The sequence below is a fragment of the Notolepis coatsorum genome (genome assembly GCF_963971535.1).
Source record: "Notolepis coatsorum genome assembly, chromosome: 1".
NCBI classification, from domain to species: Eukaryota; Metazoa; Chordata; class Actinopteri; order Aulopiformes; family Paralepididae; genus Notolepis; species Notolepis coatsorum.
The window spans coordinates 301,622,915-301,649,035 of NC_140165.1; the positions used below are offsets into that span (position 1 = coordinate 301,622,915).

Consider the following 26,121-nt stretch of genomic DNA (forward strand, 5'->3'; position numbering starts at 1 on the left):
TGACTACGGTAGTATTCTCACCGCACGAAGCACTATATATTAACAGACTATTATTAGCTTAATAGACTACGTCCAACTCGACGATATAGTGCCAAATATGACTTCAAATATTAATATACACGATGTCTCAATACCGATGGTAGGCGAACTTGGCCTTACTCCCACACGTGGCATCGCGGGGAGGCTTTACGTCTGTGACTCTATTGGAGGGTAAGAAACTGGACTGAAAAAAAAGTCCTACTTTAGTAGCGCAGTATATATACGCACTATGAACAAATAGTCCCATTAGTGGTGCGGTAGCCAGATTCCTACGCGGAACTAGGACTTGTTCGTACATGTCGAGCGGTACGTTTGAACTGGGTCTGAGGGGTATGGCAGCCTGGCACCAAGGTCTCGACCAATAGTAGAATGGAGACTATTATGGGATGTTCAGTAGGCTAGAATGGATATTCAATGCATATTGTACAAGGAATATACAAGGGATATCAGGGAATATTAGAGAATATACAAATACAATTAAATATATATATATAAACAAATATATATATTCGGTTTAATCTGGCCCTTCACAACAGAGACGGTATGACTACTACTGGCCAGCAGTGTAACTAGTAAGAGTAGGATATATACAGATATAGATATACTGTAGTAAGGCACTATGTGCAGGTATTAAAGTACAGACAGAGGATAGGCATGCTTTTTATTTATTAAATTGTTTTAATTTCTCTTCCCAAAACTCCATAGTGGAACAAGATTGACTATATCACTATAAAGTATTTTTTCCCCCACCTCCATAACACTTATTTAATAATAATGATGGCATCTTTTACACACTCTCACAGTTATTTTTCAACAAAGCCATCCCCGCCAGTGCCTACAACCGTGCGACCCGCGTCGGCCCACCAGCCCCCATCGTGATTGAGAAGCTAATGGCGCGGCCGGTGGAGCAGGAGGACGTGGACGTCACCAGGAGCTCCGTCAACTTCTCCACTCTCTCCGAGGAGCAGCTGTGGTCCGCGGTGAGGCTGGCCAAGCGGGACCTCAGGAGGCGACGCCACGAGTCTCTGAATGACTCCTCCATCAAACCCCAGCGGCAGGACTCCCCTCACAACACAAGCCACGTGGACCAGGTAGTTAGGCTTCTAGAGACACTTTTAAGTTAGTTTCAATGTTAGTATATATTATACTTTTTTCCCCCAATGTATTTAGTTTACATTTATTTATTTGTGTTTCATTTGAAAAGTATAAAGGGTACATCTTTTTTTACATTTACTGCATATATATATATATATAAACACAAATATATATATATCCATATAGTAATGCACCGATGTGAGAATTGTGGCCGATACCGATATTAATATTGCTGTTTTGGCCGATACCGATATTTACCGATGTCGATATCTCTGTATAGAAAACACTTTTTTTATGATAATCAAATAAAGGGCTATTTTCCAAAACGCTTTTTCTTTTTTTAACTTTTGTAACTTATTTTCAGAAATTACTGATATTTTGAAACTATTTAAGACCAAAACACATCGGACCGATACCGATGTGTAATAAAAATTACCATATCGGCAGATATTATATCGGCGGCCGATATATCGTGCATCACTATATCCATATTTGTCTGAATATTAGGGCTGCAACTAATGACTAATTTGGTAGTCGACTAATCTGCCGATTATTTTTTCGATTAGTCGACTAATCGAAAACCAATGTAAACAACAACAAAAAAACAATTTTTTTTTTTTTTTTTTTTTTTTTTTTTTAATTACCTATCTTTGTGAAAGTGGCTTCTCAGCTCTGGTCCAGCTGAAGACAGAGCAGAGGAACAGATTGGACATTGAGCATGACCTCAGAGTTGCTTGTCTACCATCACCCCAGACTTTGAGACTCTTGTCAGGACCAAACAACAACATCATAACATGATGATCCCATAGCAAATTAAAATAATGACTCATGAAACATTTGAATTTGGATCTTTAAGCCACTTTAAATGAAAATGTATTTGAAGAACAATACAGCAATCACTCATAACAAGATAAATAAATTAAATAATACAAATTAAAGTGGAAGTGTACTTTAAATAACTTTTGTTTGCTGTGTGTGAGAGGAGTCCGTGTGTGTGTGTATGTGTGTGTGTCTTACTCTGATCGCTGTGTGAGTGAGAGGAGTGTGTGTACTGTGTAATTTGTGTGTGTGTCTTACTCTGATCGCTGTGTGAGTGAGAGGTGTGTACTGTGTAATTTGTGTATGTGTGTGTGTCTTACTCTGATCGCTGTGTGTGAGTGAGAGGAGTGTGTATGTGTGTGTCTTACTCTGATCGCTGTGTGTGAGTGAGAGGAGTGCGTGTGTAATGTATTGTGTGTCTAGTCTGATCATCATCTCCTGCAGGGGAACAATGTTTTCAATGTCAAATTTGCTATGGGATCATCATGTTATGATGTTGTCTGGAACCCTGAGAAGCCACTCTCACAAAGATAGGTAGTGCACAAAAAAAAAAAAAAAAAAAAAAAATTAAATAAATATTTTTTTTTTCTTTTTTTTTTAATGACTAATCGACGCAACAATTTCTCGTCTACGATTTTTTATAATCGACGTCGTCGATTATGTCGACTAATCGTTGCAGCCCTACTGAATATACATACAGTATAACCCCTCTATATACTTGCTTGTACACCTGCATATAACCCATAGCTCTGTATGATAGCATGTACATTATTTACATTTACATATATGGTATATATATATTTATTTATTCTTACCGCATACATACCTACTTGTATCCACACCTGTCTGTACTTACTTGCACATAGTCCTTTACTATATCTATACATATCCTACTATTACTAGTTACGCTGCTGGCCTGTATGACTACTACCATACTGTCTTCATACCTGTATCACTGTATATCTTATACTACAACTCTGTACACTACATACATCTGATTAGTACTACACTCGGTAGTACTAAGTTGTATATTTTGTACCCAGTTTAATCACCTGTACATTGTATATTGCTGTTGCACTTTACTGTTACATTTGCATTCTGGTTGGATGCCGAACTTATTTTCATCGTGCTGTATAATGACAATACATTTGAATCTAATCTAATCTGCAATGGCATGTTATGACATTAATCCTCTACTTAGTGATGCACGATATATCGGCCGCCGATATAATATCGGCCGATATGGCCGTTTTTTTACACATCGGTATCGGTCCGATATCAAGATAGGGCCGATATTAAAAAGAAATTTTATTTTTTATTTTTATTATTATACATGTTTTGGCCTTAAATAGTTTCAAAATATCAGTAATTTCTGAAAATAAGTTACAAAAGAAAAAAAATATGCGTTTTGGAAAATAGCTCTTTATTTGATTATCATAAAAAAGTGTTTTCTATACAGAGATATCAACATCGGTAAATATCGGTATCGGCCAGAACAGCAATATTAATATCGGTTATCGGTATCGGCCACAATTTTCACATCGGTGCATCACTGCTCTACCCTGACCTCACATGATCCCTTTGGGTCTTTTCGTCTCTAAAGCAGGAGGTGGCCACTGTCGAGGTGAAGTCAAAGGCCTCTAGTCCCAAAGAGAAGCTGCCTGGCCCTGGAGCCAACTTGAATTCAAAGGCCTCTAGTCCCAAAGAGAAGCTGCCTGGCCCTGGAGCCAACTTGCTAAGAGTGTGCGTCCCCCAGGAGCTTTCTATCCCCCCCAGTCGCGTAGAAGCCCTATCGCCCCCAACCAGAGACCCCGGCCCAGGGCGGGAACCGCAGCTCGGCCTGGAGATGCGCAAGCTGCAGAGCGGGCTGGAAGTCTACATCCAGAGAATAGAAGAGCTTAACAGAGGTAACGCATAACAGGTTGTAACGTCGTAGGGCTATGTCGTACCGCTAATGCCCTGTCCTTGTGAGATATTAAATGCTGTGATTATTACAAAAATACACACACACACACTGTATCTGGTTTCACTTCATGTCAGTGTTCCCAACATTTCAACCCCCCCCCCCCCCTCCCACACACACACATGCACGCACGCACACACGCACGCACGCACACACACACACACACACACACACACACACACACACACACACACACACAAACAGGACAGACGATGGAGGAGCCCTTGGAGCCTGATGAGCAACACAAGATGGAGATTCACCAGCAGCAGCAGGCTGCTCGCTCGGCACGCATAATCTATGGGCTCCATCACCAGGTGTGTTCATCCTCCGCCGTGGCTAACTAGCTCTGTATCCAAATGAGAAAAGCCTCCTTTTACTCGTTAGATCGGACTATTAACCATCCCACCGCATTGTTGTCGTTTTTAGGTCAGAGAAATCCAAGAAGATTTAGACAAACTACGTTCTCAAAAGATCGGCCACACAAAAAAGGTTTGTAACGTTTTCTAACAGCGTTAACGGCTCCAATGATGTCGGAGAGACAGTGGCGACAGTGGCTCAGGAGGTAGAGCGGTCGTCTGATAATCTGAAGGTTACCGGTTTGATTCCGGCTCCTCCCGGCACTGTGTGTCAAAGCACCCTTGAGCGAGACACTTAACCCCCTAATTGCTCCCGATGAGCAGGTTGGCACCTTGCATGGTCGCCTCCGCCGTCGGCATGTGAGTGAATGGGTTAATGTGAGGCATAAGTTGTAAAGCGCTTTGGATAAAAACTGCTATATAAATGCAGTCCATCTTTGATGAGTGACCAAAACCGTGCGCTTCCTCCTCCTCCTCCTCCTCCTCCTCCTCCTCCTCCTCCTCCTCCTCTTCCTCCTCCTCTCAGTCCAGGGCCGGGGCCATGGAGAGGCTGGCAGCAGCCCACAGAGCCGCAGTGCGAGCCATCCAGGCCTTCACCGGTCAGCTCCCGGGGCCGGACCAGGGCGGCAGAGTGCCCGCTCATCACAAGGAGCTGGCCCAGTTGCTCCGTCAGCTGTCCCTCTGCTCGGCCCAGGTGGATGTGGACCGGGGCTCGGCGGTGCCTCAGAGCGCCCTGGACATCCTAAAGAAGCTAGAGGTCAGATTCACACTCCGTTATTGGTTTTTTGTTTGTTTTACAGTAAGAAATTGGAGGCCTTGCACGGAATGTTTGTGTTTTTCATCTTTCCTCCAACATGGCTACCTGTAACCACTGGTAGCCATTTAAAAAAGAAAATGCCTGATTTCTGTGAAGTGGTAGAGAAGCTGTAAAACGTTTATTTTTTGCACATCAACACATGGCAACCTTTGTTTTTCACAACCGTTGCTTCTTCCAACATGGATGGAAAATGGGCATTTTTTAATCCTCTTTTTTTGTCTCCGCCTGATTTTCAATTTTTTCTCCCCATCCCAATTTAGTCGTTATGCCAATTCCCCCCCTCTCCTACCTGGTTGTTGTGCGCATGTTCCTCCTACTGGTCGGTACAAGGGAACCCTGAAGTCTACCACATGCTTCCTCCGACACATGTGGAGACAGCCAGTGGCTCTTTTTTCACCTGGCAGCGAGGACTCATTGGTGAAGCGTAACGCGTGGGAGGTCACACTGCCTTCACCATTTCCTACCTTTTGCTGAGCAGGCGCCCAGACCTGACCTGTACCAGATTACCACCCACGACTTCCCTCCCCCTAACTCAGCCAAACAGTTAGTATGGCGACAGGTCCAAGCCAAGGCAATGCTGACTCCGGGAGTCGAGACCGCAGCCTCTTGCATTGGTGACGACCGCAATCTCCGCTACGCCACCCAACCGCCCCTTGAAAATGGGCATTTTAAACATTTTGTGAAAGGCCTCCGTTGTAAAAAGTATTTGTGATTAAGTGGTTGATCACACAGGATGGGTTTTTCGCAGCAGGGTGTAGCTTTTACCTACGGTAATTGTATTCGATTTGTATTTCTGGGGCACCTCGTACTTTTCTGTTCTTGTGTTTTTGGAGTAATGCCCTTTATGCCCCCGGTCGAAAACATTTCAACTGAGAACAGATTTCTCTTTCTCTCTCTCACTCTCACTCTCACACTCACTCTCTCACACACACACTGGAGTTACCACAGTATTTACAGGAAAAGAAAGCCTGGAGGCAGACTAGTGCCACACTTCAAAATAAAAATGTTAGCGCTATGCTTCATAATGTTAAGGCCGGCATTATTATATATAATTTTTTCTAGCACCACAAATTCAAAGCGTAGTCCTGGTGCATTGCTCGGGCCGCGCTTTTCTGTTTACTATTACAGTTTGTTTACTTGGCCTACTTTTAACTTGGAACATTTTTGGACAGTTTGCAATGTCCTGGTTGCGTGAATATTTTAGGCAACCAACTTGTGTTCAGCGTTTCTCTGATTGGCCACTACGCCCATGTGACAGCGGCAGTGCGGAAATAGGCTGCATTCTATTGCCATTCTCTGCGACAAACTCTAACCTTGCGTGGCTAGATGCAAGTTGGTTACCTTAAATAATTACGCGTCCTGGTCATTATGATAAGTCTGAAGACATAATGTGACAAACACTTGAGCTGAAAGGCTTGGATTTGAGGGACCAATTAAAGACCCATACTGCAGTATTTGTAAGACGTAAGGTTTTTGGACGATGAAATGCAGCAATAAGGGAAAGACCAGACAATACCAGTACTGCAGACGGAACTAACATTACTGGAGATTAGTGGCGCGCTGTTTCGGTCAGCACCAACCAAAGCAGAATGTAAGTACACTGTAAAGGTATAATGCCCATGGTCATCACAATGATGAATTATGCTGACTAAATAGGCAGATGGATTTCTATGACTCCCGGGCGCAAGCTATAATCCGGTGTTGCGTTTTGCATGTTTGCATTTTGTACTTTTATTTTTGTATATTGTATTATCTTGTATAGTGTTTGGTCTTTATTCTTTAAACTTCTTTTTTTACTGTATGAAGCACAATCTCAGGAGGCTCGTACAGAACCAAGCATTTCACTGTAATGTACATGTACCTTATATATGTGACAAATAAAACGAACCTTGAAACGTGTTTGCTAGATGGACCATACTTGTTAGCAAGATACATTTATTGTAGGTTTTGGTCTTTTCGTAGACTGTTGACAATAAGAAAATAAAAACAAGATTACCATATCCTTTAAGTGATTGACAGCTGCTTGACAAACTGATTCTGTGGCTGCCGACGACCAGCACCACCACCACCACCACCACTGACGACAACAACAGAAATAATAATAATTTGTATAGCACCTTTCATACAAAAATTGCAGCTCAAAGTGCTTCACAACAGAAAAAAGGCAAAATGAGCACATAAAGTGCAGACATATAAAATCACAGTTTTCCACATTAGGATCTAACATCCCAATAGGCCACCTTGTTTATGGTTTGATTCAGTTTTTAAAATGCAGAAATGCAGCCTGCTGCTCTGCTTTGTATGATTACCGTACTTTTCTGACTATAAGCCGCGGCTTTCCCCCCGATTTTTCGACCCTGCGGCTTATATAACGGTGCGGCTTATTATGTGACTCGACGTGACTAAACCCGAAAATGTAAAAATCAAAATATTGCTTTTTTGACTGCATTGAAATGTTATTTATCTGTTCCCTTATTTATTAAACTTAATACAACTTGTAAATTAGTTAATTCTTGTTATTTGTCCGACAGTATTGTGTCCCAATGCTAATTACATATGGTAATTGAACATTAACACACCTGCGGCTTATAGTCCAGTGCGGCTTATATATGTACACATCATTCAATTTAGCTGCTGCGGCTTATAGTCAGGTGCGGCTTATAGTGCGAAAAGTACGGTAATTAGAAAAGGCAGTGCATCCAGCTCACAGCTCCGGGGTTGTCACCAGCTTGGCTGGCCGTTCACACTAATACAATTGGCAGTATTAGAGGGTGGGAGAAGCTGGCGGGGTGGGTCCGGGTCGTTGTAAACAGCGACTCCTACTGTAACTGAGGGGTACAATTCCCTGACTGTATTGATAAGTATGGTATCATTAAACCACTACCGATTATGTACTTTAACTACTGGCCACACAGTACATGATATAGATATGATGAACACTTTCCCACCATGAAACGAAGTCCACACAAATGTATAAATCGAATATTTTATATAGCAACGGGTATATACAACGTTCACTTAATGACATTTATGATTTGAATGCACTTGTAAGGCAAATGAGTATTCGTAGGCAAATCAACATTGAATGTCCAATCTCTGGTTACGCAGGGAGCAAGTATGCAACCTGGTTCTTTAGGGAACTATAGCGATGGTACTTAAATGATTATAGCTGGATATACTAAAAGGGGGTCCCGCTGGTTGTAAGTCAGTAGGGGGGGGGGGTTAGGAGAGCCGCTGGCGATATCCCATCTGGCCAACGATTTCTTGGGAGAATTCAGAGTGCTGAACACGGTGCCCACAGAACCTCGGTCCACAGATGAATACAGCTGGGCCCTCTTGTAGACGGTAGCTGCCGGTCCACAACGAAGAGACGTGAGGCGACCTCACTCGGGGTAGAGCGCCGTCTCACCTGGACTCCTCTCGGGGGGTAGTTCCAACACTTGCCAGTGTTGGCTGTTATCCATGGCATAATCAAAGCACCCAAAGCAAGTAGATAATCCAAGCCGTGTAGGGCTCGCCGTCGTCCGGGTAAAGTAATCCAATGTGCAGGTCCACTCGTCCTGGCCCAGAACTCCTCGGATGAAAGCACCACACGTGGTCTGCCCAGCCTGGTTAAGACTCTAGATAACGCGAGGAACGATGGGGGTACTGCTCACTTTATAACTCTAACCGAACGATGCACCATACATAATAGACTATTATTAACTTAATAGAAATACGTCCCACTCGACGGTATAGTGCCAAACTATGACAATTCAACTATTAATCCACACGATGTCTCAATGCCATTCTGAGGCCAAGTTGACCATACTGCACCACACGTGTATCGTGGGTGAGGCTTAACGTCTTGCCACTAGGTTGGAGGGTAAAGAACTAAGGGCTAAGGGACTAAAAGAAAGTTATACTTTACTTGCGCCATATATATATGCGCTGTGAACAAATAGTACCATTCGTATTTCGGCAGACGTATTCCTACGCGGAACCGGGGCTAGTAACGACATGTTCGTCGGCACGATTGAACTTGAACCAAGGGGCTTGGCTGCTGGCGCCAAGTTCTTGTCCAATGAGAGAATGAAACTATTATGGGCTGTTAGTAGACTAAAGGGATATTCAGTGTATATGTACAAGGAATATACAAGGGATATCAAACGATATACAAATACTATTAAATATATATCCATAAATAAATATATATATTCGGTTTAATCTGATCCTTCACAACACCTACAGTTCGGTCGGGGCGCCTGCTAAGCGCGGATAGGATCTAAGGGCGGTAGTGCAGTTTGCCGCCGCCTCGTGTTTTTCAGCCTTCAGAATGCATCCTGTGTGACCGGCCTCTTTCAGCCGATAGACGCCCCTGGTTTCTGAATACGCAACAGGATTTTAGTTTAGTTTAGTTTCATCTTCAGTTCCGTAAAAGTAACGTTGATAATCCTCTTCCTCTCTACTTCTCAGACTCTGGATATCGCCCTAAGTAAACAGGAGAGACCATGGCGGGGGCAGGCCGAGGAACGCAGCTCGTCTCCCGCGTGGGATAACTCTCCCTTGCACGGTGCGTCGCCTCCTCGCGTACCTAGGGGCCCAACTAGCCGCGGCCCCCGAAGACTTGGCAGAGCTGCGGTCCCCAGAAGAAGCGTCCCCGGTGAGCAGTGAGCAGATTTAATTTGTCAGGATGAGTCGGCACATTTAAACGCACTCATCACCGTATAATAAGCGGTGCCAGGGACATTGTATTTTTACGTTTTCTTTGGATGAGGATGATTTTCTATTCTTATCATGTTGCTTTTGTTTCTTGGCCTGACGGCATTTTGTAATTCAATTTCAAACCCCATAAAGCAGCCAACAAGATAACAGTGCTTTAGAGCAATATTTCCCTTCAGAAAACTGCCAAAAGCTATTTACTTTTCATCAGCATTTCTGTGCGGTGGGGGTTGGGGGGGGGGGGTGCATTTGGTCTTTGGGTGAAGGGGAAAACATAGCCTCTCAATATGTCTGGAAAATCCGATCTCTTCTGTGTGATGTGTTCGGACCTCCAACTGTGCCGCAATCACTGCACCCCACGCTACGAACGGCAAAGGAGCCATGATGCAGAATGGGGAACTGTGGCCCTCGGTCTCCTGCAGCGTCGGCCCCTGCTGCTTCTTATCAGGCTGAGAGGCTTCACACCATGAGCCTGAACTGCACTCTTTTCACCTTGGCAACTAATGTGCCAACACAAGCCCCTGTGCCACTTATCCAACAGCAGCCGGTTGGGGTTCGACTGATTTTCAAGTATGGTATCTAATTGTTTACCAGTGAGTTTGTCTGCGCAGCACGGCATTATATTATTCAGACTGTTTCTGAAGTGCTTTGCTGGTGTTTGACGGTTTAGCCAAGAACGGTATTGATTCTTTTACTCACTACAGTACTGTTCAATCGTTTTCTTTTAGATAACCTCAGATCCAAATTGGGTCAAGATAACTGTTGTACCCTTTGTCAGCAGGTAGGAGAGCAGGCCTTCAGAATCCCAGAGCCACTTGTCGTCGTCGTCCTCCTCCTCCAGTCAATCGTAAACAGGTGCTCAGGGATGCCCTGAAGAGCTTAGTCCAGAAAGAACTGAGAGAAAACGGATGCGTAGGATCTGAGCACCTTGAAAGGAATAAGGTTGGTACAGGTCTTTGCTTCTGTGTTGTGCCAAACCTTGACAAAATAGACGTTGAATGCATTTTAAATCACCTCCACCTCCCCCCCAAGGAATACACCCAAGGTTGTTTCAAGTGTCGGCATCGAGCAAGAAAGAAGCAGAATAAATAAATTTGCATTAGGGGTGTATCAATGCATCGATCCTAAGGTGACGATTCCACTGCATCGATTTGAAAATGTTAGAATCGATTAGATAAAAATTAAATAAAAAAATGTATTGACCTATAGTCTATTCATGCTGAGTGACAATCAGTTCCCCCAGCCACATTTGTGTATTCAACATTTCTTGGCGAATTAACTGATCGAAAATGTATCGAATCGTGGTCAAATGAAAAGATTTCATGATGCATTGAATCGTTGCCTGAAGAATCGTAATCTAATCGAATCGTTGTGGGGTCAAATATTTACACCCCTAATTTGCACTATCCGCAGCTATTGTTTGTTTTGTTTATTACACATGTACAAATAATTACATATAATACAATATAATCCACAAAGAGATGTGAAGGAGAATTGCCTAAAAACCCTCTAGGGGCTTGTATGGGGCATTCTCCAAGAAGCAAAATTATACCCCCACACACACACAAGGAACATTCATTAATAATACATACAAGCAGGTCTACAGATGGACACTGAAGTAGGCACTTATGCCATACGGCTTCAGGTTTAGAGAAAATAAAGTAAAGAAACTACAAATTATGACGGGAAGAAATTAACAAAATACGGCAAAAATAATACAAGCTCTATGAAAAGAAAGCCATCAGACCACAGTTTGTACAGGGAGCCCATATGGGAAATATTGTTGAGCTAGGAGATGTGATTTCAGTGCTCTTTTAAACTTCAGAAAAGAAAAATCCAAAATATGTGGAGGCAAAGAGTTCCACAACTTTGACCCTCGGTAGAGTAATACAAGACTGACATTTACATTTAGTCATTTAGCTGAAGCTTTTATCCAAAGCGACTTACAAGTTCTGTACGACAAGTCATCAGGAAGGGCACAACTCTATCAGCTGAGTAACAATGTTCATCAAGGTGTTGAGTGCTACAGTGTACAAGTGTGTGACGGTAAGGTTAGTTAGGGTTAGATTTTTTTATTTGATCTTTTTCCCCCTTTTTCCGTTTTTCTCCCCTCCCAATGTTAGTTATTATGCCAATTCCCACTCGTTGCGCACGCTACCCCCTACCGTCGGTCTGGGAGGGCGGAGACTATCGCATGCTTCCTCCGACACATGTGTAGCCAGCCCACCGCTTCTTTTCACCTGGCAGCGCGGACTCTCACTGAGAGTGCAACGTGTGGAAGGTCACACTACCTTTCCCAGATCCTTCCCTTGCTGTGCAGGCGCCCCGACCGAACTGTAGGAGTCGCTGTTTACAACGACCAGGCCCCACCCTCGCCAGCTTTCCACCCGCTAACACTGGCAATTGTGTTAGTATGGACGGTCGGCCAAGCCGGAGGCACCACAGCCAGATTCGATCCCACTGGCTTTGTGGTGGTAGACGGATGCTTAGTCTGCTGCGCTACCCGGCCGCCCTACAGGGTTAGATTTTTGAAAAAAAAAAAAAAAAATGATTTCAGGACAGCCGAATCTACAGGAGCTATTTACATTTACATTTAGTCATACATGTGGAGTAATTATGAAATTAGTAATTTTGGGCAAACATCATGAAAGAAAGGGGGAAGGGCTCTTTTTAAGGAACGATACACAAATAAACTAATCTGGAGATGATTTACTTGATAAACACTGAGGATACCTAACTTATGAAATAGAGGCTAAGAAGAATGACTTCGATGTACACAGCTGATTATTCGTAGAACTTGTTTCTGCAGACGGCGCTTCACCAACAGCACAGCAGCGCATGATTGGGAAGAGGACAATTGTGCCCAGTGTTCACCTCTGAATCGATTCATCCAGATGAGATACTGGCCAAAGGTTTAGGATTTTTATTGCATTAAGCTTAACACTTTGGCTGCCGGAAGACGTTTTTAGGCGTCCTTCCCCGCCATGCTCAAGTTGCCGAAGACGCCGTAACTCGTCTTTGATATCAATATTTCAAAAATCTGTGATCGAAATCATATTTTCTTTCCGGAGCCCTGAGATGTACTGGTGAGCTCCCATCAACTGTTTAACGGTTCGAGAGCGCCATCTGGTGGCCGATCGGCAGATCGGCCAAGAGGGAGGGGCTCGCCAAACAGGAAGTGCTCATCCTATGTGCTCCGGGCACTCGCGATCGGTAGCCGGACTCCATCTCAACACACTGGATGATCAATCGCTCGCCCTAACTCAATAAACAACGTTATTTGGACGTATATAGTATTATACAACCTGGAAATGGTTCATCCGGATAAACATCCCATAATCGAAAACGGTCTACACCACGCTGATCGTCCAACGGCGCGAGGAAGATACGGTAAGATTCAGCGTTATTTTTTAACGTGTTCGATATAAACTGCTCTGATGAACATATGACCCACACTAGATGAATGATATAACGCTGCCCACGGAATTATAAACGATCCCCCGCCCATCCGGTCAATATCAGATGATTCGTAGAAACTTCTAGAAGTACGTCCAATTGAAATTTTTTATATCGCGCCGATTGCCATCAAACTGTATTTCATCATCAATATAATGCATTTGGGGCTATAGATCATGTTCTGGAGAAAGCTGCAGAAAGAGATGAAAACATACTTATACATTAGACCATATTTTACTATGAATATGTGAATGAAAAAGTTTAACGTTGCTACACAATGAACAATACATATAGGACTTTGAATGGGCCATAATAATGGCAATTTAGCAATAGAATTTAAAAAGTTATAGCCCTGCAAAGAAGGGGTACTTATCCATAGACAAATAGAGCTGGCAACCTATGGTATATCATGAATTTAGCCTTAGGCAATCAAAGTGTTAAGCTTATATAGCAATAACTATGAGCAGAATTTAAGGTTTAACACTAACCTTCTTACTGTCCTATACTACCATCCACTTCTCCTACTATAACTATACTAATATGTCTTATGTCTATATGCACTAAGTCTGTACAGAATGTCATTTTTTAACATTCAAAGCTTCTATTGAAGCTTCGAATGTCTGTCGTCATATTTTATGACATAATCCAAAAAAACATATAAATAAATAAATCCTCAATTTGAATAAAGTGATTAATCTGATTTAAAGTTGAGTCTTTTTTATTTTATTAAATCCACTCTTTAATGAATATAACTAACAGTTTTGTCAACATAAATAATCCAATAATAAAGTGATGGTGACGTCTTGATGGAGCGCTGAGTGCCAAGCGGATGCAGATAGGCTACATCATTTATGATAAATGTTTGTATGTTAAAATCTGTAACTAGTCATATACTATAATATTAGTGTAGCCTAATCTTTATCTGCAACTGTGAAGGAAACCCCCATTGAACAGGCTGACTCTAGAGGCATGTGGCAGGGCCTCAGAACAATGACAGACTACAAAGGCACCCCCCTCAAACTGAACAGTGACATCTCCTTAGCAAATGATCTCAATTCCTTCTATGCAAGGTTTGAGGCTGTGAATAACAACACCAGCCTACAAACCACGGCAATGGGGGGGGGGGGGGGGGGGTCTGCTGATGGAGACTCAGTGTTCAGGGTAACAGAGCATGAGGTGAGACGGATCTTTAAAAAAGTGAATATCAGGAAGGCAGCAGGACCGGACGGCATCCCCGGCCGCGTCCTAAAAGTCTGTGCCGACCAACTGGCCCCGGTATTCACTGACATCTTCAACCTGTCCTTGGAACAGGCTGTCATCCCCACCTGTCTGAAGAAGTCCACCATCATCCCTGTACCCAAAAAATCTACGCCCGCTTGCCTCAACGACTACCGCCCTGTAGCCCTCACCTCCATAGCCATGAAGTGCTTTGAGAAGCTAGTGAAGGGCTACATCTGTTCCTCCCTCCCCATCAACCTGGACCCTCTGCAATTTGCATATCGCCCCAACAGGTCCACGGAGGACGCCATAGCCCATGTGCTGCACACAGCAGCATCACACCTGGACAAGAGGCAGGGGAACTATGTGAGAATGCTGTTCATCGACTACAGCTCAGCATTCAATACCATAGTCCCCTCCAAACTCATAGCCAAGCTCAGGGACCTGGGCTTGAACTATGACCTCTGCCAGTGGGTCTTGGACTTCCTGACGGGCAGACCCCAGGTGGTAAGAGCCGGCAACTGCACCTCCTCATCCATCACGCTCAACATAGGGGCCCCCCAGGGCTGTGTTCTGAGCCCCCTCCTCTACTCCCTGTACACACATGACTGCGTAGCACAGCGGAACAACAACACCATCATCAAATTTGCTGATGACACAGTAGTGGTGGGCCTGATCTCTGCCAACGACGAAAGGGCCTACCTGGAAGAGGTAGAGAACCTGTCACAGTGGTGTCAGGAGAACTGCCTCTCCCTGAATGTCAGCAAAACAAAAGAGATGATTGTGGACTTCAGGAGGTCGGGGGTCAAGGACTACAGCCCCCTCAGCATCGACGGGGCACCGGTTGAGAGAGTGAACAGTTTCAAGTACCTCGGAGCCCACATATCCGAGGACTTGACATGGACCACACACATTGACAGTGTTGTGAAGAAGGCACGACAACGCCTCTACTTCCTCAGGCGCCTAAGGAAGTTCCAAGTCAGTCAGAAGATCCTTAGGAACTTCTACTCATGTACAATAGAGAGCATCCTGACCGGCAACATCACCTCCTGGTTTGGGAATAGCACTGCACAAGACCGTAGCAGACTACAAAGAGTGACACGTTCAGCCGAACGCACAATTGGAGGGGGGCTTCCCACCCTCCAGAACATTTACAACAAGCGGTGCAAGGGGAAGGCTAAGAGAATTATTAAGGACTCGAGCCACCCGAACAACTGCCTCTTTGAACTGCTGCGGTCAGGCAAGCGATACCGGAGTCTTAAGGCGAGCACAGAAAGACTCAGAAGAAGCTTCTATCCCCAGGCCATCAGGCTGCTAAACGAACAATAATCGCTAAACGAACAATAATCACTATGCAACAACCATCAAATGCACACAGCACACACACCCACACGCACACACTCACTCAAACAAACAACACACTGCAGCACCCACTCTCCACACTTTAGATCACACAAACACACTTACACTTTATATTGATTGATAAAGGATTTGCACTACAACTCGTACACCTACTGTGAATTGTACCTAAATTGCACCTCGTCCCATTTCTCCACTTCTGCCTTGCACTATATAGTATTATATATTAGTACACTGCACAGTATTGTATATTGTATGGTAACTATGTCTATTCTGCATCGAACATTGTACATATGTCTAAACTGAACACTGTGACCTCATTTTTTTACTTCTAATTTTACTATGTTATTTTATTTCATACTTATCTTGTCTTGCACAGTCTCTGGAGCGCAACAGTAAGAAGCATTTTGTATAAAAGTATTCTGTACTTCTGTATGACAACTATTAAAGAAACTTGAAACTTTAAACTTGAATTGGTTTAAACTGAATGAATAGACACATACAAAAATATATATTAAAAATAAAATAAAAATGTAAAAGAATAGAATTTCTTTTTATTAAATATAAAGAATTCAAATGTTGATTTAGAATTTGAATGTCAACATTATGAATGAAGCTTCAAACTATTCGGTACAGCCCTAATATGCACTCAACACTGCAGCACCCAAGTTTCAGCACTGTTTGATGAACATTGTTACTCTGTTGAAAGAGTTGTACCCTTCCCTTCCTGCTGACTTGTTGTACAGAACTTGTAAGTCCCTTTGGATAAAAGCGTTGAGCTAAATGACTAAATGTAAATGTAATGTAAATGAGTCTCAATCTCTCTTGCTCCTGTGTCTGGCAGCAGCCGTGTCTCTGTGCTCTTGAGTCGCTAACAACATTGGCTAAATGTTGGACATAGCTGCAATGTGTTTTTTTTTAGCTTGCAAGGTAAAATAGACCTACCATTGTGGCTCTTCAACTCTTCAGGAGCTTCTATAGGTCTGTTTTAGCCTTGATTTGTCCAGTAAACAGTGCATGCAGCTTAGGCAGCATGGCAGAATTTTAGCGTATCACACACTCTGCTGTCAATCAAAGTCATTGGGGCAGGACTAATCCATTCCATAAACCATCCCTAGAATTAGGCTACCATTTGTTTCAGTAATGGTCTCATTTGTTTACTGTAATTGTACCACCAAGGTATCGCAACCAGTCTGACAATGATATATTTTGTTGAGAATTCTCCTTGTAGTTTATAAATTTCTCGCCCCACTGATGCAAAAATAAATGCGTACTCTATTACTCCAGTGATGAAATAAATCCATGTCATAATGACCGTTTTAAGTCAAGTACTTTATAAAGAAAAAGAATACTGATTCCCCAGTTCAGTTCCTACAATTATTAGATTAATCTGTGTCACAAGAGTCCTTTTGAATTTGAGGTATAGTATTTTTCTGATGAGGCATCTGACAAATGGGTTAAAAAATAGTAATAAATTCAGTAATAAAAATAAAAATATATAAATTAGTTATTAGATTAATCAACTAATTGAAAAAACGATCGTTAAATTCATTGATTTACCAAAAAGAAATAGTATAAGAATAGTATATTATATACAGGTAGTATATGATAATAATAATATATACATAGTACATATAGCCCTATTTGAGACCACATTCATATACGATTTTGGTCATGTCTTTGTGTTGGTCCAGCTACAATAAACTTATTTATCCATAATGAAGTACATTTGCAGTGATGCCAAAAACGTATTGCATTAATTGTACACAATTACCATATAGGAATTTCCGATGCAATTAAAAGCATTTAGTCAATGCGGCACAGGGTGTTCAGAATGCATGCTCTATTTCATTCATTCAAGCATTCCAATGGTCCAAATGGCCTGATTCCCAAGGGGTTTGGGTTAGCAAGGTTCTACTGTTTACTATTTATTTATTTATTTATTTTTAACTGAAATTGTTTCAATTAGAAGGTTTATAGAATATCCATTTTATTCTAAGGTTTCATTTTTAATTGCTATATCCATTTATATCCATTATTGTTTTTATTTAATTTGTCATTATATTCAGTACTCAACATAAAAAAAAATATGGTTTCTTTCCTCATGATTTGTATGAGTTAAGTTCCATGGATGGTGAATACCTAGTCGGAATGGGAGTCTTAATTTTACAATCGTGTTAAATGTTTCAAATGTGTCTATCCAATAATGTATAGTTAATAACGTACATTATATGTTAATGTGCCTAGATGCAAGCTACAGGTTTCCAGCAGCCTACGGTGTCGTCCAGGCTGAGGGTCAACCAGCTCCCCCAGAAAGAGCTCTCTGTGCCCTGGATCCCCACGTCCCCTCACTCCCCTCCTGCACAGCGGTGAGCCTCCTAATGTCCCACATATCCTACTCACGTAAAAGTAGAAATCCTGATAGACCAGTACTCCGGTAAAAATCCATAAAAAAGTGAAAGTACTTAATATTGAATGTGGTATAAAAAGTAGATTAGAAGTACCGGTAAGTAAGTAACCCCCCCCCTGCTCAATTATGGCAAAAATCATATGTATCATTTATTATACACAAAACCCTTTATTAAAGTAACAAGTACTTGCAGGTATTATAGATACAGTACATGTAGAGGTGTAGAAAGTAAGATATTTCCTTTTGAAATGTTGTGGAGTAAAGCTATTAAACCCCTACATCTCATTCTCCACCTCTCCCTCCAACCCCTTCTCTATTCCCCCCGTCTGTCTTGCATGTACCGTATTCATGGTGTTTGTGTTTCAGCAGGTCTCCTCAGAGGAGCAGGCCAGAGCCTCGCTGTCTCTTCTCTCCTTCAAAGCCCTCGACAAGCCCCCAGAGGCAGGAGTTCAGGGGGAAGGAAGAGGGCTTGAGCTCCGATCAGAAGAAACAAGCCCAACAGGAAGCTCTCAGGTTGGACCTTTACACAACATTATTGTACATGCTATCATACAGAGTTATATGGGTAGACTTTAGACTATAGTATGAGGTAGGCAGTTGTAGAGTAGAGTACAGGGAGATGAGGGAAAGAAGCTGTTCTGAGTCTGCTTGACACGGATGGAAACCGTGATTCCATGATTGTGATGAGAGGTTGTCCATGACACCGTTTGTGATGAATAGACTCAGTTGCAGGAAGTGATGTAGCAGTTATGCATTGGGGCGATTTTCACCACCCTCTGCAACGCAGTGCTTTCCGGTCTGAGGTAGGGATGCACCGATCCGACTTTTTCAGTCCCGATACCGATACCTGGCTTTGGATATCGGCCAATACTGAGTACTGATCCGATATACCCATACCATTATCTGAAATGAAAAAAATAAAAATTTAAAATCTAACCCTAACTAACCTTACTGTCATGCACTTGTCCTAATAAACTAACCTACACTGTAGCACTCAACACTTTGATGAACATTGTTACTCAGCTGATAGAGTTGGGCCCTTCCTGATGACTTGTCGTACAGAACTTGTAATGTCGCTTTGGATAAAAGAGTCAGCTAAATGACTAAATGTAAAATACCCATTGTTCAATTAATAAACTGTATGCCTCACTGTGTGGAAGAGATTGGGATCATTCTTTTGTGCAAGGCAACATCAGGTCTGACTTAAAACATTACTTTCCGGGGCGCCCTAGTGGCGCACCTCATACAGCACTACAGTGCAACACGGCCGACCCGGGTTCGACTCCTGGACCCGGTGATCTTTGCCAAATGTCTTCCCCGGTGTATCTCCCATTCCTCCTCTCTCTCTCTCTACCGGACTGCCCGGTAGCAAAAATCAATAAAAACCTACAAAAACATAACTTGTCCGAAAGAACAAGTAACGTTTTAAAAACATTACTTTCCTAACTTAGTGAAACTAAATGTAACAAATTAACACATAGATATAAATGTACTGAATTGTTATTTCTTATTTTATTATCTTATATTATTATATTATATATAAATCAAAAAAGAAATTCCGATATATTAAAAAGAATTCTCCGATACCCGATCCAGCTATTTTAGTGATATCGGGAGCGATATCCGATATCAATATCGGATCGGTGCATCCCTAGTCTCAGGGCTGTACACTGCGATGAGATTATCGCGAATTGCCCCTTTAATTGGCCGTTGCGATTAGTAAATAATATTTGGGGGCGGGCTTGCGAGTAGTGATTTCAAGCCTTGCATTCGCATTTCACTCCTAAATTATCCAAGGCTGAGCAGTGAGCACTCACTCTGATAGACTGGCTGACTGTCTGATTTAGCTATGACGAAAAGTAAAGTTTCTTCATAGATCATTTCTTCATAGAAAGTCACAGGCACCTGGAATCGCGTGCCTGTGACTTTCAATTCCCTTATCGCTGCCAGGTTTTCCCGACCGTTATAACGTTAGCATGTTAGCATGTAGCTAATGGCAGACTATTTGATTCCTTAAGGCAAGCCAAGGGCTCGAAATTGCCTGGGTTTTGGTTATATACTCCCGAAATGCTCCCGCTGTTTGGCTACTTCTATGTGCAGTGAAAACTACTCGAAATGCTTTAGAACCTAGTCATTGATTTAGTTCAGGGTTAGCCGCGGAGCTAACGCTAGCTAACGCTAGCTAATCAAGCTCACAGAGAGAGATAAACAGCTGACAGCAGGTAGTACAGGTACAAATACAATAAAACAAGGGGTGGGGGCTGTTGTGTAAACATTGTACTCTTTAGTTCACATATAATGAGAGACGTGAGTGCTTGTTTACTAGTCTCTGTAAGCCAGGAAGAGTGGTGCAACATACAAATGTGTCCGTGTAGCAACACAAGCCAATACTTTAAAGGACAGGGGCCCGGGGAGGGAGCTCTCTCTCTCTGTGTGTGTGTGTGTGTGTGTGTGTGTGTGTGTGTGTGTGTGAGAGAGAGAGAGTGTGAGTGAGAGACAGAAGTCAGAGGAATAACAACCTGTTATTCAATAGATTAAATTCGTAATAATAATAATAATAATAATAAAAAAATAAATACATTTTAAGAGAATCTCAAATACATTATTTTATTTAAGTGTAGGCTATAGTTAATGTTTTATTTTTTACAGTTTTTGTATTTTTCTGACATGGGGGCTCAACAATAAATGACAATCAGAAATGTCAAGTTGCATGTTGTTATTCTAACCAGCTTAGACCCCGACGCTCTGCATCTTCTGGCCGCCTCAGACCTACTCCTATCCGAGCTCCGGGAGGGTCATCAAAGAGAAGTCGCCTATTCTCAGTCCTTGCCCCACAATGGTGGAATGAACTACCCACCCCAGTTAGGACAGCCGAATCACGTCCAATCTTTCGCCGTCGACTAAAGACGCACTTCTTCAACCATTATCTGAATAAAAAAATATATATCTAACCCTAACTAACCGTACTGTCATGCACTTGTCCTAATAAACTAACCTACACTGTAGCACTCAACACTTTGATGAACATTGTTGCTCAGCTGATAGAGTTGTGCCCTTCCTGATGGCTTGTCGTACAGAACTTGTAAGTCGCTTTGGATAAAAGCGTCAGCTAAATGACTAAATGTAGTTCTGTTGCATTTCCAATTTATTTATTTAAATTATAAATTGATCAGGTATCGGTAAGGGAATCGATAAAGAATCGAATCGATAAGCAGAATCGATAATGGAATCGTATCGATAAAATCCTATCAATTCCCATCCCTAGTGGTAATATGAAGTTCAGTTGGTTCATTATAAAAGATACAAACCTGACAACAAAAGCACTTAAATGTTAAATAAAAGGACCACAGTAATGAGGCAGGAGGAACATATTTTTTTTCACTATAATGGTAAAATTGTTATAAAAAAATTTGCCCCTAAAAAATATTTTTTGCCCCTAAATTTCTCATTTAGGGGCAAGTGTGCCCCTAGTGAAAAAGCTTAGCGTACAGCCCTGAGTCTGAGGCAGTGCAGTTGCCGTACCAGACTGTGATGCAGTTGGTGAGTATTCTTTCTATGGCACACGGTAAAAGTTCACCAGAATCTGAGGAGACTGGTGGGCTTTCCTCAGTGTCCTTAGGAAGAAGAGGCGCTGGTGAGCCTTCTTGACCATTGATGAGATGTTGAGGGTCCAAGAGAGGTCCTTGGAGATGTGGACTCCCAGGAATTTGAAGCTGGAGACACGTTCAACCTCCGTCCCGTTGATATGGACAGGGGCGTGCACGCTGGCTCTAGTCTTCCTGAGGTCCATGATGAGCTCCTTGGTTTTCTTGGTGTTCAGGGCCAGCTTGTTGTTGGTGCACCGCGCCCCCAGGTGCTGGACCTCCTCCCTATAGGCCGACCTCATAGTGTTGGTGCCATGTACAGGAGTGCAGTCGTGGCTGAGAAGGGGGCTCAGCACACAGCCTTGCGGGACAACAGTGTTCAGAGTGAGGGTGGAGGAGGTGAGATTGTCTATCCTAACAAACTGGGGTCTGTCAGTTAAGAAGTCAAGTATCCAGTTGCAGACAGAGGGGTTAATGTCGAGGTCCTTGGTTTCCACGAGGTCACCCAGTTTGGAGATGAGTTTGAGGTGTGAGACACTGTGCATGCTGGAGTTGATGTAGTCAACAACAGAGGAGGTGTCAATGTCCAGGGTGGCCCGAGTGGCAAAATGTACTCCGTCCGTGTGCTGAAACCGGTGCTGCAGCCCAGAGTCTGCCCCCTCAGGCCAAACTGTTCTAACTGTTTGACAGTTCTAACTGAGGGCTTCACACGTTTGAGTCGGGTGTACTTGGGTAGAAAGAACAAAGAAAGGTGGTCTGATCGTCCCAGGTGGCAGAGGGGACCAGCTTTGTATGCATCCATTATGTTGGAGTAAACATGGTCTAGTGCAGCGGTTCTCAAACTACGGGTCGCAATCCAAAGTGGGGTACATTATAATTTTTTATTTTTTTTATAATTATGTTCTGGCAACATATTTTGGCTAAATATGCCTCGTTTTATAAGTGTGTATTGATAACATAGTGCTGTAATTAGATGTTCTAATAAATATGCATGATCTAGTTCAACAATGTGTGCTTTTATTTTGATATTCCATGTTGAAATTACACGATACTAGCGGTCGGGTGGCGTAGCGGCGATTGCGCTCGTCACCAATGCAAGAGGCTGCGGTCTCGACTCCCGGAGTCAGCATTGCCTGCGGCTTGCGCCGATCGTCATACTAACTCGTTTGGCTGAGTTAGCGGGAGGGAAGTCGTGGGTGGTAATCTGGCGTTGTAGACAGCAACGCCTACAGGTCAGGTCTGGGCGCCTGCTCAGCGAAAGGCAGGAAGTGGTCAAGGCAGCGTGACCTCCCACGCGTTACACAGAGAGTCCTCGCTGCCAGGTGAAAAGAGAGCCACTGGCTGTCTCTGCATGTGTCGGAGGAAGCATGTGGTAGACTTCAGGGTTCCCTTGTACCGACCAGTAGGGGGAACATGCGCACAACAACCAGGTAGGGGAGGGGGGGGGGGGACTGGCATAACGACTAAATTGGGATGGGGAGAAAAGCATAGAAAAATCAGGCGGAGAAAAAGAGGATACAAAATAAATAAAAAATAAATTACACAATACATTGAGTGTGGGTGGGGTCGCCAAAAAACATCCTAAATAAAATGGGGTCGTGGTGTAAAAAAGTTTGAGAACCCCTGGTCTAGTGTTTTCTCTCCTCTTGTGGGGCAAGAGACACGCTGGTGTAATTTGGGCAGCACTGGAACGAGTTGTTTTCAGGTGCACTGTCGACGCGGCCTAATGAAAAGTAATGAATCTAGACGGGACCCTGTGAGGAGGAAAAATAACGTGTCTGCTTTTGAAATGATTATTTTGTCTCACTCGCCTCAGGCAACACTCCGATTCCAATTCAAAGTTAATTCCTTCCAATATATCAAACCCAGGTGCCTGCAGTGGTGGATAAGGGACTTTCCTCCTTTCTTCCTACGTGATTGATGGCGTGTACAGAAAGACCTGCGTGATTGAGTGTCCCAGATATTGCTTCTCTTTAATCACGTCTTAATCGGTGCGATTGTTTTCTCTAATTAATCTCGAGCCTGCAGCCTGATTTACTTTTTGCACGTGTGGTCTATCATTTATTTATATGAAACACTAATTGACTTTCCCTCCGCAGGCAAGCCTGGCTGGACAAGTTGACCATCCAGAGGCTGAGGCGGCTTGACCAGCTGAGCGCAGGAGAGGCGGAAGGCATCCAGAGATTAAGGTACGAAGGTCAGGTAGCCAGTTTGGAGAACTTTAATGCTTTAGTTTTTACCAGTAAACGGTGCGTGTAGGAAAGGCAGCATGGCAGAATGAAGTCTGGCTTATCCCACTAGGCTGTCGATCAAAGTCATTGGGGCAGGACTAATTCAATCCATTAACCATCCCTAGAATTAGCCTACCGATTGTTTCAGTAATTACATTTTTACTGTGATCAAAATGAATGGTTGAAATGTATTTTAGTTTTTGTCTTCTTCTCATAACTACTCCACTCTGTCCACCTCTGTAAACCACTGGCTGATATCTGGTTGGGGTTAACAAGGCAAACCAGTCGACCACTCACCCTTTCATTTATATTTACATTTAGTAATTTAGCTGACTTTTATTCTGTACAACAAGTCAGAAGGAAGGGTACAACTCTGGCAGCTAAGGGTAAGTAACATTGTTCGTCAAACTGTGTCGAACTTGAGTGCTACAGACTTGAGTGCATAATAGGTGGTAATATAGGCAAGGTAGAATCCTTAGTAGCAGAGTGCGTACTAGTAAAAGACGGTACAAGGGTTCGTTCCACCATTGTGGAGCAAGGACAGAGAATAGCCGACTTCTCTTTGATGATGATTATCAAGTCACATTCTTCCGATGAAGGTTTATGAGTTACCAGGCCACCGGGTAGATTCTAAGCCCAACATACTCTAGTGGTGGTGTGCCCTGAATGTGTTTTGATTACTTCAGTGCCGTCCACATTCCCAGCTGGGTACCAAGGCGGTCACCCTACCATTACTGTGCCTAAGCTAACCCACTGAGACGCATCGGAGGAATGATCAATCCGTGAACGTCGGATCACAACAAAGCTACGAGATGTGGCCCAGAATGGCTCTAAGCGACACGAGACATATCCACATTCACGGGAAACGTTTAGTTTAGTTCAATTTGATGACATTTATTGCAGACTTACTAAAGGTAGTTCTGCGGTCCCGGCTGTGTTGCAGGTCTGAAGTGGGTTCACCTGCCCGGCGGGATGAGAGGGATGCAGAGCAGACGGCCAGAGGGAGAACCCAGAGGAACGAGACGCAGGTGAGCTCCCTCTAACATGCACTATATCTTCATACATGTCACTTATATAGCGTACAGCAGCCGCACCTCCCCCACCACTTTGTATATGTCACTGACTAAGGGGGGGGGGGGGGATCAATACATCTAAATCTTATAGAAAAATCCATACAGCAGGTATTACACATCAGATTTATGCCACAGTGAAATGACTAGTGGCTTGGCCCTGTTTATGGGCCGAGAGGGAGCAGTACACATGTAGTAGTGTGTAGAAGTGTATAGTAGAGAGCAGTAGAAGTGTGTAGTAGAGAGCAGTAGAAGTGTGTAGTAGAGAGCAGTAGAAGTGTGTAGTAGAGAGCAGTAGAAGTGTGTAGTAGAGAGCAGTAGAAGTGTGTAGTAGAGAGCAGTAGAAGTGTGTAGTAGAGAGCAGTAGAAGTGTGTAGTAGAGAGCAGTAGAAGTGTGTAGTAGAGAGCAGTAGAAGTGTATAGTAGAGAGCAGTAGAAGTGTGTAGTAGAGAGCAGTAGAAGTGTATAGTAGAGAGCAGTAGACGTGTGTAGTAGAGAGCAGTAGACGTGTGTAGTAGAGAGCAGTAGAAGTGTGTAGTAGAGAGCAGTAGAAGTGTGTAGTAGAGAGCAGTAGACGTGTGTAGTAGAGAGCAGTAGAAGTGTATAGTAGAGGGCAGTAGAAGTGTGTAGTAGAGAGCAGTAGAAGTGTGTAGTAGAGAGCAGTAGAAGTGTATAGTAGAGACTAGAGAGCAGTAGAAGGTAGGGGTGTAACGGTACACAAAAACCACGGTACGGTACGTACCTCTGTTTTGAAGTCGAGGTTCGGTACGGGTTTTCGGTACAGTGGGGGAAAGTTTGGCTTTCCATGTTCCACTCAGGGGGGATGTAGTGTGCAGTAACTAATTGTACTTGTAGGGCTGTCGACGAATATTCTATATTGAAATTAATAATCGACTTGTAAATAAAAATAATAATAATAATTATATTAGGTGGTCGTTAGTTGTTAACATACCGTTGTATTCGTTCGGTACGGTACGGTACACACTGAAACTGTTCGGTTTGG

General features: G+C 43.1%; 1 protein-coding gene across 4 annotated transcripts in view; it reads left to right on the forward strand.

The window, feature by feature from the left end:
* The window catches only part of kiaa0753 (KIAA0753 ortholog), a 71,657-nt gene that overhangs the window by 12,807 nt on the left and 32,729 nt on the right, over positions 1–26,121 (forward strand). For 2 of the 4 annotated variants that reach the window (XM_084318610.1, XM_084318613.1), the window contains exons 2-12: positions 843–1,130; positions 3,557–3,860; positions 4,121–4,230; positions 4,343–4,405; positions 4,799–5,029; positions 9,545–9,731; positions 10,569–10,732; positions 18,071–18,192; positions 18,600–18,746; positions 23,917–24,006; positions 24,992–25,076. In XM_084318610.1, the coding sequence (XP_084174736.1) occupies positions 843–1,130; positions 3,557–3,860; positions 4,121–4,230; positions 4,343–4,405; positions 4,799–5,029; positions 9,545–9,731; positions 10,569–10,732; positions 18,071–18,192; positions 18,600–18,746; positions 23,917–24,006; positions 24,992–25,076 (1,791 nt within the window). The remainder of the gene's footprint in view (positions 1–842; positions 1,131–3,556; positions 3,861–4,120; positions 4,231–4,342; positions 4,406–4,798; positions 5,030–9,544; positions 9,732–10,568; positions 10,733–18,070; positions 18,193–18,599; positions 18,747–23,916; positions 24,007–24,991; positions 25,077–26,121) is intronic. The other 2 variants (XM_084318611.1, XM_084318612.1) reach the window with 2 other exon arrangements.